At 52.7% G+C, this 16175-nt stretch overlaps 1 protein-coding gene across 1 annotated transcript; it reads left to right on the forward strand.

Moving 5' to 3' along the window:
* Window positions 1-1525: 1525 nt before the first annotated feature.
* Window positions 1526-14165, forward strand: Slc27a4 (solute carrier family 27 member 4). The gene is made up of 13 exons (XM_041675201.1): window positions 1526-1825; window positions 3254-3420; window positions 5080-5474; window positions 6839-6997; window positions 8583-8652; window positions 8747-8838; window positions 9560-9669; window positions 9926-10135; window positions 10308-10434; window positions 10972-11109; window positions 11305-11469; window positions 11540-11686; window positions 13281-14165. The coding sequence occupies exons 2-13, from the start codon at window positions 3260-3262 to the stop codon at window positions 13436-13438; spliced, it is 1932 nt and encodes a 643-aa protein (XP_041531135.1). The 5' UTR covers window positions 1526-1825; window positions 3254-3259; the 3' UTR covers window positions 13439-14165.
* Window positions 14166-16175: the final 2010 nt, after the last annotated feature.

Raw genomic sequence — 16175 nt, forward strand, 5'->3', positions numbered from 1 at the left:
GTGGGTGCTGGAAATTGAACCTGGGTCCTCTGGAAGAGCTGTCCATGTTCTTAACCACTGAGCCATCACTCCAGCACCTTGTTTGCTTGTTTTTTGAAACAGGGTTTCTCTGTGTAGCCCTGGCTGTCCTGGAATTCACTTTGTAGACCAGGCTAGCCTCTAACTCAGAGATCCTCCTGCCTCTGCCTCTTGAATGTTGGGACTAGAGGTGTGAACCACCAGTGCCTGACCACCAAAACTCACTTTTAATAATAATAGGAAGCTGAGATTTGGAACTTTCTGCTGAGAACGTGAATCCAGCCTGTTGGTCTGAAATGTCCATCTCCTATGAACATGCTCACCACAGCCTTCTGTTTTAACCTGGAGATGTCACTTTAACTCACTATCCAGGCCCTCCAAAGGATGAACTCCAGAACAAACTGGTCTAAATCATCATACCAAAATTCCATCTGTATCCCTATAAACAGACCTTAAAACTGCCCCTCCCCTCTTTAAGAACTTTATTGGGCCAAGTCATTGGAGGAGCTACTTAAGAGCAAGTGGCAGTAATAGAGGACTGAAGATGCTTAATTACTCCTTTCAGAGGCTCTGAACCCCGCAGGGCTGTTCGTCTGGACCCTGGCCCACAGTTAGGCACGGGGGCAAAAGTCCTAGGTTTACAAAGGAGCCAACGTTCTGGAGTGTCCTATCAGTCAGAGGCTAAAGTTATTTATGGGCTTTAAATCCATGACGTCAAGGAGATCTTCTGCAGCCGCCATGTCTGGCTCTTCAGCTCTTCCTGACCCTTGCATAGGTGATGAAAACCGTAAAGGAGCTGAGGAAGTAGTCCTACTCAACTGTGGGGAATGACCACTCCGGCTGGGCTAGAAGCCCGGTGTCCTATATATTCTGCCAGAGTCTACAATTTGAGTTTGTCTGTTCATCTCTGCAAGAATCCAGCCTTTTCTTTCAGTGAGTGTTGTTAAGCATTTGTTAAATTCTGTTTCAAGGCAAGTATGGTAGCTCATGCCTGTGATCTCAGGGCTGAAGTAGATTGACGGCAGCAAGTTCTAAGACAGTGTGACCACAGAGTAAGACCCTGTTTCAAAAAATAAACAGGACTGGCAAGAGAGCTCAGAGAGGGTACCTGTCCCCATGCCTGAAGACCATGTCTAATTAGATCCCTGGAGCCTGCATGGTGTAAGAGCAGAACCAACTCCCCCAAGTTGTCCTCTGGGCACTCAAGGTTTTGGTACGTGCGTACACACACAGAAATAAGCAAACAAATATAAAAAAAAAAGTAATAAATAAATTCTACTTGTGCCTCAACTCTGACACCGGATTCTCGAATGGCCATGTGTGCAGGTATAGTCTCCCTGGGTCCTCTGGTCCACGGAATTGCAGATCTGCACTCTCCTTGACTAGGGCATCTAAATCAGCCTAGCCTCGCCAGGCTACTCGGACTACAATTCCCAGCATGCCGCGCGGCTGTACCCACCACTCCCAGAGGGCAGCGGAGGCAGTGGCGCGCGCAGGGCTGGCGGGGCTGGGCGGTGTCGAGCGTGCTGGGGCTGGGTTGCGCTGAGCGCACGAGCTCAGAGACTCGCCCTCTGCGGGACGGGGCGGAAGGTGGTGCTGCGGGCCGGCACAGCCGGTGCGGGTGCGGGAGGTGGGCGGGGGTGGAGTGCCGCGGAGGTACAGACCCTACCAGGGCTCGGAGCGGGCCGGGCGTGCTGAGGCTCGGCTGTGTGCGCCCCGGGGCGGCCGATGCCCCCAGCGCTCCGCACTCCGCTGCCGCAACCGGGCCGCATCCTGACCGGGCGCCGCGCCGCGCAGCCGCAGCCGGGTGAGCCAAGGCGGGGACGGCGGCTTTCTGAGCGGGGGGAACGTGCCAGGCCGAGCAGGGGGAGACGGCGGCACCGGCCGGGGCTGAGGGGCGCGCCCTCCCTCCCCGTCTCCCAGCCCTGCGCTCTGATGTCCTGGCTATCTCTTCACGCTGGTCGGTCCGCGGCACTCCCTCCTGTCCTGTCTTCTCTCTCGGCGGTCTTGGACCGGCTAGTAGCCTCTTTTCTGAGTGACTCTGGCAGGTTAGAGGGCTAAGGATCTTGGGGATCCTGCATTAGTCCTCCCACCCCTAGCTTAATGCTTTTCACCAGAAGATGGTCTCTCTCATAAGGGGTTCCCTGTGATTCAGGCCATGGTCCTCCGCCTAGCTTGGAGATATTCAAGCTTTGACCTTCGGCTCTTCCCAAGAAAAAGAAAACACTAAGAAAAGCAACCCATTAGCTGTCCTCTTCACCAAGTCCATAAAGAAGCAAGAATAGTGTGCCTGGCCTTAATCTCTGCCCTGTGCTTGCACACAGCCTTTCCCCTTCCCCTCAACCCTAGTCCCCCAAGATTCATCTGAGGGGCTTGCTGAGTATGTGGCTGTAGGTGAGTATTGTGGTTTCCAACAGCCATCTCCTTCCTCCCTACCTCAGAGCTGTCACCTCTCAGGCCCCTCCAGCCTCTAACCCATTTGCTGGCTCGCCCTCTATGGACCAATAGAGGCACAACGCTTGAGTCTGTGGGCAGAGACTGTGCAGGGTTCCCTTCCCAGGAAACTGCCCTTTGGGTGTTGTCAGCTCCAGAACCTCCTGGAGTCCCTGGGAGAGGAGTCAAGCCAGAGGCACTTATCAGTACCCACCTCCCAGCCATCTTGGTTAGGATACTTGAATATAGGTGAGTGGATTGTCCTGTTTGGGCTGGAAAGGTTCTAAGAACAAGTCTTACTAACCCCCAGAGCATAGAGCAGAGTCCTGTGCCGTGAATTAGGAAAGGGGCTAGCCCAAGGTCACTTGGCGTGGTGCTCAGAGATAGAACTAGAAGCTAGACCATCCTCTTGCTTCTTAACCCCAGAGTTTTGGGGGGATTTTTGTTTGTTTATTTTTTGAGACAGGGTTTCTCTATGTAACAGCTCCCCTGACTGTCCTGGAACTCTCTCTGTAGACCAGGCTGGCCTCAAACTCACAGAGATTCCTGCCTCTGCCTGAGTGATTTGATTAAAAGCACGCGCCACCATGACCCAGCCAGCCCTGGAGCTTTTTACCTCAATCCCTTCCAGCTTGGCGTGGAACCAAAGTCTTGAACCTTATTTTAAGCCACTCCTTTTGAGGTGACTAAGCAGTCCCTTTGGGGGACCTTTTGGGATCAAACTGAAGTGGCTGCTAGGTCAAGAGGTTGAGGCCCCTAAAGAAATCGTCATCTGAGTCTCCCAACCACCTTGTACCTACAGGTCACAATGCTGCTTGGGGCATCTCTGGTGGGGGCATTACTGTTCTCCAAGCTGGTGCTGAAACTGCCCTGGACCCAAGTGGGATTCTCCCTGTTGCTCCTGTACTTGGGGTCTGGCGGCTGGCACTTCGTCCGGATCTTCATCAAGACCATCAGGCGAGATGTCTTGTGAGTACCATATCTAGCCCTTCTTGGGGGTCTCAAAAAAAAAAATGGCTGGACTTTACCATCCTTTATCCCTGCCAGCATAAGATAGCTGGGTCACAAAGGACAGCCTCTTCTTCATGCCCTTCTCCTGGCTGTTGTGCCAGGAACTTTCATCTCCAAGGTCAAAGTCTCCAACTTGAGACTCTGACCTGGGGCAGGTTTTGGAAGCTGGGGCATACATCAGAGCAGGTTGGTTGGAGAGATGTCTGTAAGGGGTCCTGAAAATACTGGTTTATTGCAAGGTGAAGAAAATCCCAAAGGAAAAGAACCTTTCCTCAGGTTGGCACAGCCTGAGAGAACCCAAGGCGACAGTGGATGTTAGCACAGGCCCCAGCTATCTGGGAGTAATTGCTCCCAGCTGCTCTAATGCCAGGCTGGGATGGCTCCGAGGCCCAGAGAGGAGAAAGGCAGACTCCATCTGCCAGACTCAGACTAGTCAGGAGGTAAGAAAGGAATGAAGTAACTCCCTAAGCCTTGCTGCACAGGCTCTGGCCATCTTGATCACTCCTGGGTTCCACCTAGGAACCTAGAGCAGGTAGCTCACTTTGTCAGTCTGGGCTGACTATAAAAGGAGGTATCGGGGGTCCCACAGGAGCTGTGGGAGCGTGGAATGGGGAGACAGGGCCTCGGGCAAGGAACTGAGACCAGGAATCCAGGAGGCTTCCTGGAGAGAAAGCACTGTGCCTGAAAGGTTCCGTGCAGGCGAGGGAGGCCAGTGCACAGCAGAGGACACTGGCAAAGGCGCAGAAGCAGGGGGTTGGTGGTGTGACGTGTGAAGATGGTTCCCCCAGCACGGGACATTTGCCCTGTGCCCAGTGCGGAGAAGGCCTCGGGGACAAGGTAGTATCTATGACACATACCTGCCTCTGCATTTAGGGAGGAAGACTCATCCCTAATTTCTCTGCAGTGAGGGCCAAGGGAGGCTAGACTATGGGCTTGGGCCCCAGAGGGCTTCTGGCAGAACCACAGACTCAGAAGAGAATAAGAGTGGAATTCTGGAGCTGGACATGGTGGCGCACACCTTTAATCCCAGCACTTGAGAGGCAGAGGCAGCTGTGTCTGTGTAAGTTCAAGGCCAGCCTGCTATCATAGTGAGTTCCAGGGAAGCCAGAGCTGCATAATAGAGATACTGTTTAAAAAAAAAAAAAACAAGCAGAAGAGTGGAACTCTGGAGTTGAACACCGGAGAGACCTGACTTTGGATTGTTGGCTCAGTTACATTTGACCTCTGAAGCCCTGGGCCAGCTGTGGCACCATGAAAACCTGAGGGTTTTTTTTTCCTCTTCTTGCATCAAGGGAGAGTAACTATGGCTCTCAGTGCTGCTGTGAGGCCTCAGTGAGGGTATATAGACAGCACCTAGGAGGAGTTGACAATTGAGGGTGTTAGAAAGCTGGTTCCTAGCGGGGTGGTTGGTGGCGCACGCCTTTAATCCCAGCACTCAGGAGGCAGAGGCAGGAGGGTCTCTGTGAGTTCAAGGCCAGCCTGGTTTACAAGAGCTAGTTCCAGGTCAAGCTCCACCCTGCCTTGAAAAACCAAAAAAACCTAGTTCCTGAGACTGTGGCCCTTAGGACAGCAGCACTTGACTGGCTCAGCACTCATGGCTTTCTTGCTCCCACACAGTGGCGGCATAGTGCTCCTGAAGGTGAAGGCAAAGGTTCGACGGTACCTTCAGGAGCGGAAGACAGTGCCCCTGTTGTTTGCCTCAGTGGTGCGACGCCACCCCGACAAGACAGCCCTGATTTTCGAGGGCACAGACACCCACTGGACCTTCCGCCAGCTGGATGATTACTCCAGTCGTGTGGCCAACTTCTTGCAGGCCCGGGGCCTGGTCTCAGGCAATGTAGTTGCCCTCTTTATGGAGAACCGTAATGAGTTTGTGGGTCTATGGCTTGGCATGGCCAAGCTGGGCGTGGAGGCGGCTCTCATCAACACCAACCTTAGACGCGATGCCCTGCGCCACTGTCTTGACACCTCAAAGGCACTAGCCCTTATTTTTGGCAGCGAGATGGCCTCAGGTGAGTTGTAAGTGGAAGACCCATGGGACTTACACAGATGATGACAACCCCATTCCAGCCATGTGGGAGGGTTTGTGAGTCTGGGCATCGGAGCTTCTAGACCTTGGCAAGCCTGTGTGGACAACACATTCCCTAAGCCTTAGTTTCCCTATCTGCAGTACCACAAATCTCAAGAAGGTTCCTGCTCTAAAGCACCAGCAAAGTGGCCAGTGCTGGCTGGTCCTCAGGTAGATTTGGCCTCTTCTTCATCTGTCGAGGGGGAATCCAGTCCCTGCTCTACTCTCAGGCCTGAGTTTTATTTATTGCCGAACATGCTAAGCACGGTGCTTTGCCCAGCCCTAAGCTTCACTAAGCCAGGAGAGAGGCATTGTTGTCTTGGTTCTCGGATGATGAGACTGGTTTAGAGGGACGTAAGACATTCACTCAGAGTCACACAGTTCCACAGCAGTACCAGGATTTGATCTTGGGCTGGACCACAGCCTCCCTGCTCTTTCTGCCCACACTGCTGTGGAGAAGGAAGCATGCAGAAAGGAGGGAAGAGGTTGGGGGAGTCAAGGGGAAGCCAGAAAGACTAATAAGGACATAGCTCTTTCCTAGCATGAGTGAGCCCCCGGGCTGCATTCCTAGCATTGAAGAAAGAACTTTATTTTTATGTATATGATGCTCTATCTGCATGTACACCTGCATGCCAGAAGAGGGCACCAGACCTCATTACAGATGGTTGTGAGCCACCATGTGGTTGCTGGGAACTGAACTCAGGACCTCTGAAAGAGCAGTCAGTGCTCTTAACCACTGAGCCATCTCTCCAGCACCAGAATTTAAAGCTAGAGAAAGCATAGCCAATGGGCCAGGATTGTCTCCTGCCCAGGGAGAATAGAGTCTATGCAGCTCCAGGAGGCCTGAGGAAGGGTTTCCTGAGAACTGGAGCCACAACCTCCTCTTGTCCTCTAGTTAGTCCCTACAGAGTCATAGAGTAGGGAAAGCTTGGCATGAGCTAGAGCCATGTCTTCCATCCTTAGCACTCACTTTCCTCGTCTGTGAAATAGGCGGATGGTAGCTGGCATGATGGTGTATGCTAATAATCCCAGCACTAGGAGGCTGAAGCATGAGGATTGGATTACATAGCAACATCAGGCCAGATACATAGCTACATGTTTTTAAAGCAGGATCATAGGGCAGGGAGGTGGGGAATTGATGTTGGTAGCTTTACAAAAACAGGAACTATGGGTAAGGTATTGTGTCCAGTCAGGAGTGATGTGTTTTACCCTTTTCCCCACACCAGCCAGTCTTCCCTGACAGCATGCTTAACCATGGTATAGCACATGGGAACACAGGGCTTCTGACCCGCATCTTCTCCCCTGCAGCCGTCTCTGAGATCCATGATAGCCTGAAGCCCTCACTCAGCCTCTTCTGCTCTGGTTCCTGGGAGCCCAGCACAGTGCCTGCCAACACAGAGCATCTGGACCCTCTGCTAGAAAATGCCCCGAAGCACCTGCCCAGTCATCCTGACAAGGGCTTTACAGGTGGGCCTCTCACCACCCTGGAGGGTTCTAATGAGCACTGGAAATAGGATGAACCGGGGTTACTGGTAAGGTGGCATTGTGGAGTTTGTGAAGCAGTCCATGCTAGTGCCTGTCTGTAGGACTGTGTGCACCCTGCAGCTTGCTATGAGTCTTAGCCAGGAGTTGAGATGGAGAGAAGGGTACGTGTGAGAGCGTTGGCATATCCTTCCAGCTTGTTGAGTTTAGGTTCTGCCAGATCCCAGCCCTGCACCTGACTGCCTTTGCCCCTCCTCCAGAAATCCTCTGCTACTTCCCTGTGTGACCCAGGGCCACAGACCTGCCCTCTTAGCCTCAGGTTCTACTACAATAAAGCTGGGGATAGTAGCAATCAGCTTTTGGGTTGATATTAAAGGTCAACCCTGAGGCGATGGTATTGGCAGGAAGGACTTGGTGACTTGTCATTTCTCCTGTTGAGCCTCTCCTATCTCTTACTTCTTTTTTTTTTTTTTTTTTTTTTTTTTAAAGAAAGAAGAGGTTTTTTTTTTTTTTTTATATTTATTTATTTATTATGTATACAATATTCTGTCTGCATGTATGTCTGCAGGCCAGAAGAGGGCATCAGACCTCATTACAGATGGTTGTGAGCCACCATGTGGTTGCTGGGAATTGAACTCAGGACCTTTGGAAGAGGAGGCAATGCTCTTAACCTCTGAGCCATCTCTCCAGCCCTATCTCTTACTTCTTAATGCTTTTGGAAGGTGGCTTGAGGCAGGGACCATGGCTGGTTCACCCTCGTGCCCTCATACTGCCCAAGGTTGGCACACAGCAGGTGCTACACCACCTGAGGTGGTTGCTGTCAGTATCATCAGCTGGAATTCTTGACCTCCAGAGACTCAACACACACACACACGCCCTCTGAAAGACTGACTGAACCTTATGACAAGCCCCCACGTGGGCAGGGAATAGACATCAGTGATGCAAAAAGCCATAATACCCACTCCTGTATTATATTATTTTTTTTCTTGTTTTTTTGACACAGGGTCTCTCTACATAGCCCTGGCTGTCCTGAAACTCAGTATGTAGACCAAGCTGGCCTTGATCTCACAGAGATTCGGTGCCCCTGCCTCCTGAGTGCTGGGATTAAAAGCCACCATGCCGGTCTTTTCTCTTATTTTTTGAGACAGTGTCTGTCTGTGTAGTTCTCACTGTCCTTTAGCTCGCTGTGTCTCAAGCTCATAGAGGTTCTCCCGCCTCTGCCTCCAGACTGCTTAAGTCGTGCACCGCCACTTCCAACAAGTAGTCCTCTTGCAGCTAAGCCTCGAGGCAGGCATCCCTTCCTTCCAGAAGCTTACCTGGCACTGTGGCCTTTGCTTCTGGAAGCCTAGCCAGATGGTACTTCCAGGTTTCATCAGGCTATGCTCCCATACTCAGGTTTGGTGGTCAGGTATCATGTCTTCATCTGACTGTCACACCCAGCCTGGCTCAGGCTGGCACCTGGTAGAGGTCTCCAGAAGGGTAGGAAGAAATGTCAACAGTCATGCACCTTCCATTTCCCTGTGCTGTCCTGCGCTGGCCTCACAGTAACCTGCATGTCTGTTCCCTTCAGATAAGCTCTTCTATGTCTACACATCGGGCACCACAGGGCTACCCAAGGCTGCCATTGTGGTGAACAGCAGGTAAGGGGCAAGTGGAAATGACCTCGTGGGACTGCGAAGCTTCCTTCTGCTATTCCAGGGTGCCCACTGAGCTCTTTACCCTGTCCCCTTGAAGGTATTACCGTATGGCTGCCCTGGTGTACTACGGATTCCGCATGCGGCCTGACGACATTGTCTATGACTGCCTCCCTCTCTACCATTCAGCAGGTAACCCTGGGCATCCTTTAGCTGCTAGCACCCTGTGTCTTTAGGAGCCCCACTTTTCTAGCCACAAATCTGGGTTCCGATTGAGGCAAGGGCAGTGACTCCACTGACGGTGACACAAGACTGTGGGTCGGTGCCTACTGGGTGTTGAGGCTGGTATCGTTCTGACCTCCAAGATAATTCAAGGAGGTCTGTGTGTTTGGAGGAGGCAGGGGGATGCTGGGGACCTGCCTGACCTCTGGGAGAGATGACTTAATGAAGGTAAGGGAGGGGCAAGAAGCACAGGTGTCATACACAGGAAGACCAGTTGGGGCTGAGAAGACCTAGAAGAGATAGGTGCCGGATAGGAAGCTCGCAGTGTTTTATTAAATGGCAGCTGTGCCGACTGGAGGCGGCCTTGATTCCACAGACACTGTGGATGGAGACGTGGTTGGTAGAAGAGAGGTGTGGCCAGTTAGTGTAGTGGGACAGAGCAGGAGGGGACCAGGGGAAGGGTCTGTGAAAAGTTAGGACTAGGAGCTGGCTGCGGTGGTGAACTCCTGTAATCCCAAGGCTTGGGAAGTGGCGGCTGGATGATCAGGAGGTCAAGGCCTGTCTTCTTCTGTACAGCAAGCTTGAGGCCTGCCTGGACTGAGACCCTGTCTCTAAAGAGGCAAACCTAAGCCAGAGGAGTCTGTTGGGGTTGGCTCTCTATCTCCTTAACCTCCAGGCCCCTCTGACTTAGGAAACATCGTGGGGATCGGCCAGTGTCTACTCCATGGCATGACTGTGGTGATCCGGAAGAAGTTCTCAGCCTCCCGGTTCTGGGATGATTGTATCAAGTACAACTGCACAGTAAGTGAGAAGGGACAGGCATGAGCAGCCCCATCCCCCTGTCTCCCTCCTGCCACCCACACGTGGAGGCATCTGAACAGCTGAGGCTGTTTAGAACGGTTCCTTGGGCAGCATTTCATGGTTCAGATGGGAAATCTGAGGCCCAGAGAGAGAAGGAACTGTTCAACCCCCGCTGGGGAGGGCTGGAAGAATGAAGAGATGACGAGTGGGCGCCCCCTAGAGCATGGACTCACATCCACGCCTATACCCACCTCAGATTGTACAGTACATTGGCGAGCTTTGCCGCTACCTCTTGAACCAGCCGCCCCGGGAGGCTGAGTCTCGGCACAGGGTGCGCATGGCACTGGGCAACGGCCTTCGGCAGTCCATCTGGACCGACTTCTCCAGCCGGTTCCACATCCCCCAAGTGGCCGAGTTCTATGGGGCCACTGAGTGCAACTGTAGCCTGGGCAACTTTGACAGCCAGGTAAGGTACAGATTGGGGTAATAAGGTTGCTGTGGGGATGGACCACAATAGGCCCTAGGCTTGCAGAGAGCTAAGGAGAATTTCAGCCTGAGAGTGAAGAGCAGGGTCCCTCTAGCCCCACTGTCTTACTGGGGAGTCCACGGAGCCCCGGCCCAAGTCTCGGCCTTTGCAGGTGGGGGCCTGTGGCTTCAATAGCCGCATCCTGTCCTTCGTGTACCCCATCCGATTGGTTCGAGTCAATGAGGATACCATGGAACTGATCCGGGGACCTGATGGCGTCTGCATTCCCTGTCAACCAGGTCTGCCCCATGAGGGAACTGGGCATCTGAGGAGGGAGATCTTGTCTTGGAGGTAGTCAGCCAGTGTAGATAACTACAGAAAACTGTTCCGTGTGGGCTCTCTTCTAAGGGGCACGTTACCCATTGCTGCTGCCATCACTTTACCTTCATGCATGCACCATGCCACCTACACACCTTCCTGAGACGGCCCCATCCTGGCCACCTAGGGTTGACTCTTCCTCAGCCTGTACTGTGTTAGAGCCATTTGAGTCTGTCACCTTCACAGGGGGTGATGGCTGCACATAGCCCAGGGGCTGCCCTAAGGCTTGTGTGTGATGAATGAAATAAAAGTCTGAGAAGAGCCAGGGCGGGAGCAGGGCTCAGTGTGTCCAATTGTTCAGTTGCCCTTCCTGTGCCTCCTGAGTGCCACCACTGCCCAGCTTACATGGGGCATTTCTGTGGTAGTCAGCTTACATTAAGTCAGCTGAAGATGTAGGGTGCCTTTGTGAGAGAAGACAGGTAGAATAGGCCGCATCTGACTGCCTTTCTCGTCCCTAGGCCAGCCAGGCCAGCTGGTGGGTCGCATTATCCAGCAGGACCCCCTGCGCCGTTTTGATGGTTACCTCAACCAGGGTGCCAACAACAAGAAGATCGCTAAAGATGTCTTCAAGAAGGGTGACCAAGCCTACCTCACTGGTAAGTTCCCTGCTCTTTGCTGTCCCTTCCAGAGGGAGAGATGAGGGGAGCTTCCACTGACCCAGAGAACACATCCCTGGACTCCTCAAAACCCAGCCCCTGAGCTTCAGGGATGACCACCTGACTCAACCTCTGTCAAGAGCTAGGCTATCGAGAACTAGGCTGGCCCAATCCCGACACTGTACACCTCTCTAGGTGATGTGCTGGTGATGGATGAGCTGGGCTACATTTACTTCCGAGACCGCACAGGGGACACGTTCCGCTGGAAAGGGGAGAATGTGTCTACCACCGAAGTAGAAGGCACACTCAGCCGCCTGCTGGAGATGGCCGATGTGGCCGTATATGGTGTCGAGGTGCCAGGTGTGTATGGGGAGGACGGTGGGTATGCCAGGACTCTGCCTGACACTCACCTGTGCCCTCTTGCTCCCAGGAACTGAGGGCCGAGCAGGAATGGCTGCTGTGGCAAGCCCTACGAGCAGCTGTGACCTGAAGCGCTTTGCACAGACATTGGAAAAGGAGCTGCCTCTGTATGCCCGCCCCATCTTCCTGCGCTTCCTGCCTAAGCTGCATAAAACAGGTCTGCCCCTTTTCCAGCTCCTAGATTCCAGGGTTCAGTCTTTCTGTAGTGTGAACTCCTGATTGGTCTCTGACCTTGACACACAGCCTTGACCCGGGGCTGAGATTCTGCCCTGCTGTATGGAAATTTGTGGAAACAGCCTTCAAAGAAGGTTCAGCATCCCTTAGAATGAGCACTGTTCTCTGGGGCTGCCTTGTGGTTCTGAGATACTGTCCGACTAGACTTGAGGTCCTTGGAATCTTTTAGACCCAGAAGGGGAAAATTCCAAAGGAATTCCAAAGATAATGGGCTGGGGTTTGTGTGCTAACACACCCTGTTATGCTTTGGGGTGGAGGAAGGAGGGTGGAGAGTTCAGGTCCAGCCTTGGCTACACAATATTCAAGACCCTGTCTCAACAATAATAAAATAGCAGCAAAAGACTTTAATCCCAGCACTTAGGGGCAGAGGCAGGCAGATCTCTGTGAGTTCAAGGCTAGCCTGGTCTACAATGTTCCAGGATAGCCAGGACTGTTTCACAGAGAAACCTTGTCTCAAAAAAAGAAAAAGAAAAAAAAAACAAAAAAATGGCTCACAACTGAGACTGAACTTCCTGAGGGTTGAGGTCGGCCTTGCTGCAGAATGAACTACAAGCAAAGGTTTCTAAAGGTCACAGTATTGGGGGTTTTGATTCAGCTATAAGGTGGGTGGTAGAACTGCAGAGGCCGCAGTCACACACTCAGGTCTCATGGCTGCTCTGCTGCAGCTCTGTCCTGCAGAACTCTATGTGCTAATGCGAGTGTTAGCATCTCTTCTGTCCACTCTGGTGGCAGCAGTGCTGTGGGGGGAGTGAGCGTTCGAGGTGGAGCTAGTGTGACTGAGGAACTGAAATCTTACTTAACTTGCATGTGAGCTGTACTGGCCCAGTGGCCTCACCTGGGGTGGTTTCCCTTTCATGTAGCTTTTCGTTCTTCGCAAGGCTTGCCTGGTCTCAAGGTACTCCCAAGAGCATGGGGGTGGAACTGGCTCCTGAGGCCTAGATTAAGTCCGAAATTCTGCAGCAGACATTTCAGAGGCTAGCGGATGCAGGGAGAGCAGGTTCAAACCCTAACTCTACCACTTACTAGCTGTGGGATTTGGGTTCAGAAATGAGTAACAAGCAAGGCATGGCGATGCCTATCTGTGATCCCAGCCCTGGAGAGCCAGAGACGGGTTTTGTGAATTTGGAGGACAGCCAGGGCTCTCCAGTGAGACCCTATCCAAAAAGGAAGAAAGCAATCATCTTAGAATATGGTTGAGCACCTGCCTTAGGGCGTTGAGGCCGCTTCATCCATTCAGTGCTCACAGGGGACCCAGATTCTGGCCTCCACTTTGCTGTCATTCAATGGTGTGGGGCATATGGTGTCCCTGTGTCCTGTCTCCGCCCTCCACCACTGTACAGTACTGCTTTGAGGGGCAGTTCCCTGTGTGGTCGATGAGCATTCCTTGTGGACCCTGAAGAGCCTGGCCCCTTCCTCCCGCGCCGTTTCTTCCCTAGCTCTCGTTTCTCAGCACTTCCTTCAGTTTCTAGTTTAGACTCCTGTCTTGCACTTTCTGAATTTTCTTTCCTACTCCCTAGGGACCTTCAAGTTCCAGAAGACAGAGCTGCGGAAGGAAGGCTTTAACCCAGCTGTTGTGAGAGACCCACTGTTCTATCTGGATGCCCGGAAGGGCTGCTATGTTGCACTGGACCAAGAGGCCTATACCCGCATCCAGGCAGGCGAGGAGAAGCTGTGATTTCCCTCTACTTCCCTCTGAGGGCCAGAGGATGCTGGATTCAGAGCCCCAGCTTCTGCCCCAGAGGGTCCTGGGCAATGCCAGACCAAAGCTAGCAGGGCCCGCACCTCCGCCCCTAGGTGCTGATCCCCTCCCTCCCAAACTGCCAAGTGACTCACTGCCGCCTCCTCGACCCTGCCGAGGCTTTCTGTGAAAGTCTCGTGTCCGAGCTGTCTTCTGGACCAGGCGAGGCCTCTGGGTCCAAGCTTGCTGACAGACCCCTTTAGGATAATGTCTTTAGTCAAACAGGGCAGGGAGCAGGAGAGGGGTCGCCAAGCTCCCTCCAAAAGGAAGGGTACTTACAAGTGAGGCCAAGGCAAAAGCCTCCAGACTCAGGAAGCCGAGTAGCCAGAGACTATAGTGGCCAGCCATGGACGTCCACCGAGGATCCTGGGCCACAGCTGCCAAAGCATCACCAACCCTGCTTGCATCTCTGGGAAAGGAGGGACAGCATGTGGCCACTGGGCCCCAGTGTCAAGAAGTCTTGATCACACTCCTTGTTTCTCCAGGTTCCCTGCGTCCCTTGTCTTGGGGAGGGTGGGGAGAGGAGAGTTTTGTGTGTCTCCCTGATGCAGCCTTCCTGCCTGTCTGTGAGTCTGTTGCCTTCTCCAACTCAATCCTAGCCCGACTGGGTGGAGCAGGTATGAGGGGGAAGGCTCGGGGCCAATAAACTCTGCCTCGACCTTGACCTCTTAGTCTGACTCCTCGCCTTCCTCCTGCCTCTCTGGCCCCTTGGCACTTGGGGTAAGGTCCGCATCTCCCACCTTCCTGTCCCCAGATCTGACAGGTTGTTAAACCTGTGAACTTAACCCTTGGGAGAAGCCTGTGGCTTTGGGCAGGTGACTCTATCCTAAACAGTGGGGACAGCTGGGAGGATTCAGAAGCTAAGAGACACAGTTTGAAGGAGGGGAATTCTTGGGGACTTTGAGAGAAAGTTCTCACCTGGACAGCTGTCTCTGGGCTGTTACCCTGTTCCATTAGCAGACATCTCAGTTATTCAGGGGTATCTGCCGAGAGACTCACTGTTGCCTCCCCACCCTGAGGCTGTCCAAGTCTCACATCCAAGCTCTGTCTTTGGGCCCCTTAGAATGAGGTCTCCGACCCAAACTACGGCTGCCTGCCCTGCCCTGGCGGCATCCAGCAGTCGGCAGCCCCTTTGTCCAGTACCCCAGCTGGCTGGTGAGTTCACAGAAAGTACAAAGGGTCCTAACCAGTCAGGGTGGAGCACACTAGGGCTGAGCCTTCCTGTTTCTGTGAGTTTTGAGTGAGATGGTTTTATGAGGTCAAGTCGTGGAACTTTGTGTGTAGACGAGGATGACCTTGAACTCAAGGTCCTTCTGCCTCCGAAGTGCTGCAGCTAAAGGAATGAGGATTTAGGTTTTTAGGTTTTTTGGGTTTTTTTTTTTTTTTTTTAGTTTTTTGAGACAGGGTTTTTCTGTAGCTTTTGAGCCTGTCCTGGAACTAACTCATGCTGGCCTCGAATTCCCAGAGATCTGCCTGCCTCTGCCTCCCGAGTGCTAGGATTAAAGGCCACCACCGCCCAGCTGAGGATTTTTGTTTTTTAATTGTTTGTGTGGTTGTGTGCTCAGGACTCAGGAATCTGCATACGTGAGGCAGGCAATGGACCTCAAAAGCCCCTGGAGCTGGAATTCCAGGCAGAGGATACTAAGAACCACTGGAGCTGGAATTGTAGGCAGAGGGCTCTAGGAACCACTGGAGCTGGAATTGTAGGCAGAGGGTTCTAGGAGCCACACTGGGTCTTGAAGCCGTTTTATAAATGAACTATTCAAGAAAAGAACCAGTGCACTGGGATTTTGAGTCACTCAGGAGCCGATGTCACCCAGGTAGTAGAGGCTGGAATACAAACCCCAGCCTGTGCCTTTTCCGCACCACCCTGCCACTTGGTACAGAAGGCAGCAGGAAGCCAGAAATCGCCATTCCGCACAAACCTGTGGAACCTGCTGTTGGCCACACCCTGGGCCTGCAGCTGATAGTTCAGAGGCTCAGTGACCAGGTTAAGAAAGAAATCCAGCTGCCTCCTGCCCGAAGGCTTTTGAGTTGGGGTATTCTCAGGGTCTGAGGAAACCAAGTAGAGGAGGCCAGAGACAACAAGGATGGATGTGAAGCAAGGCTAGGTGTCATGCTTAAGATGGCCAGCAGAGGGAGAAAGCGGCTTAGATTTGCAAGCCTGGCCTACAGGGCCTACAGTGCCTACAGTGCCCAGTCAAGGAAGCCTGACAACTGAGCAGGTGTATCACTGAATCTCAAAGACAGTCTATGAGGACTTTTGGTTAGGCTTGATGAGAGAAAAAAGCCTCAAATGTTAAGATCTCATACTAGGCTCTGTGGTTAAGAGTTCTGACTGCTCTTCCAGAGGACCTGGGTTCAATTCCCAGCATCCATATGGCAGCTCACAACTGTCTCTAACTCTGTTCCAAGGTATCCAGCACCCTCATACAGGCATTCATGCAGGCAAAACGCCAGTGTACATAAAATAAATTATTTTAAAAAAAATCTCATACAAGGGGCTGAAGCAATGGCTCATGGTTAAGGGCACTCACTGCTCTTCCAGAGGTCAGTTTGATTCCCAACATCTGTAACTCCAGTTCCTGGGACTTGGATGCCCTCTTCTGGCCTGTGCAGGCTGCACACATACAGTGCACAGACATTCATGTAGACAAAATACCCATATATACAT

This window comes from Microtus oregoni, unplaced genomic scaffold (assembly GCF_018167655.1).
Source record: "Microtus oregoni isolate MIOR12 unplaced genomic scaffold, Mior012 000025F_ref0000491, whole genome shotgun sequence".
Taxonomy (NCBI): Eukaryota; Metazoa; Chordata; class Mammalia; order Rodentia; family Cricetidae; genus Microtus; species Microtus oregoni.

Excerpts from the sequence above, each read along its gene's own strand:
- Slc27a4 (XM_041675201.1), top strand. The coding sequence starts at position 3,260 with ATGCTGCTTGGGGCATCTCTGGTGGGGGCATTACTGTTCTCCAAGCTG. Across the intron at positions 6,998-8,582 it reads TCCTGACAAGGGCTTTACAG|ATAAGCTCTTCTATGTCTAC; the intron begins GTGGGCCTCTCA and ends TGTTCCCTTCAG. Across the intron at positions 8,653-8,746 it reads GCCATTGTGGTGAACAGCAG|GTATTACCGTATGGCTGCCC; the intron begins GTAAGGGGCAAG and ends GTCCCCTTGAAG.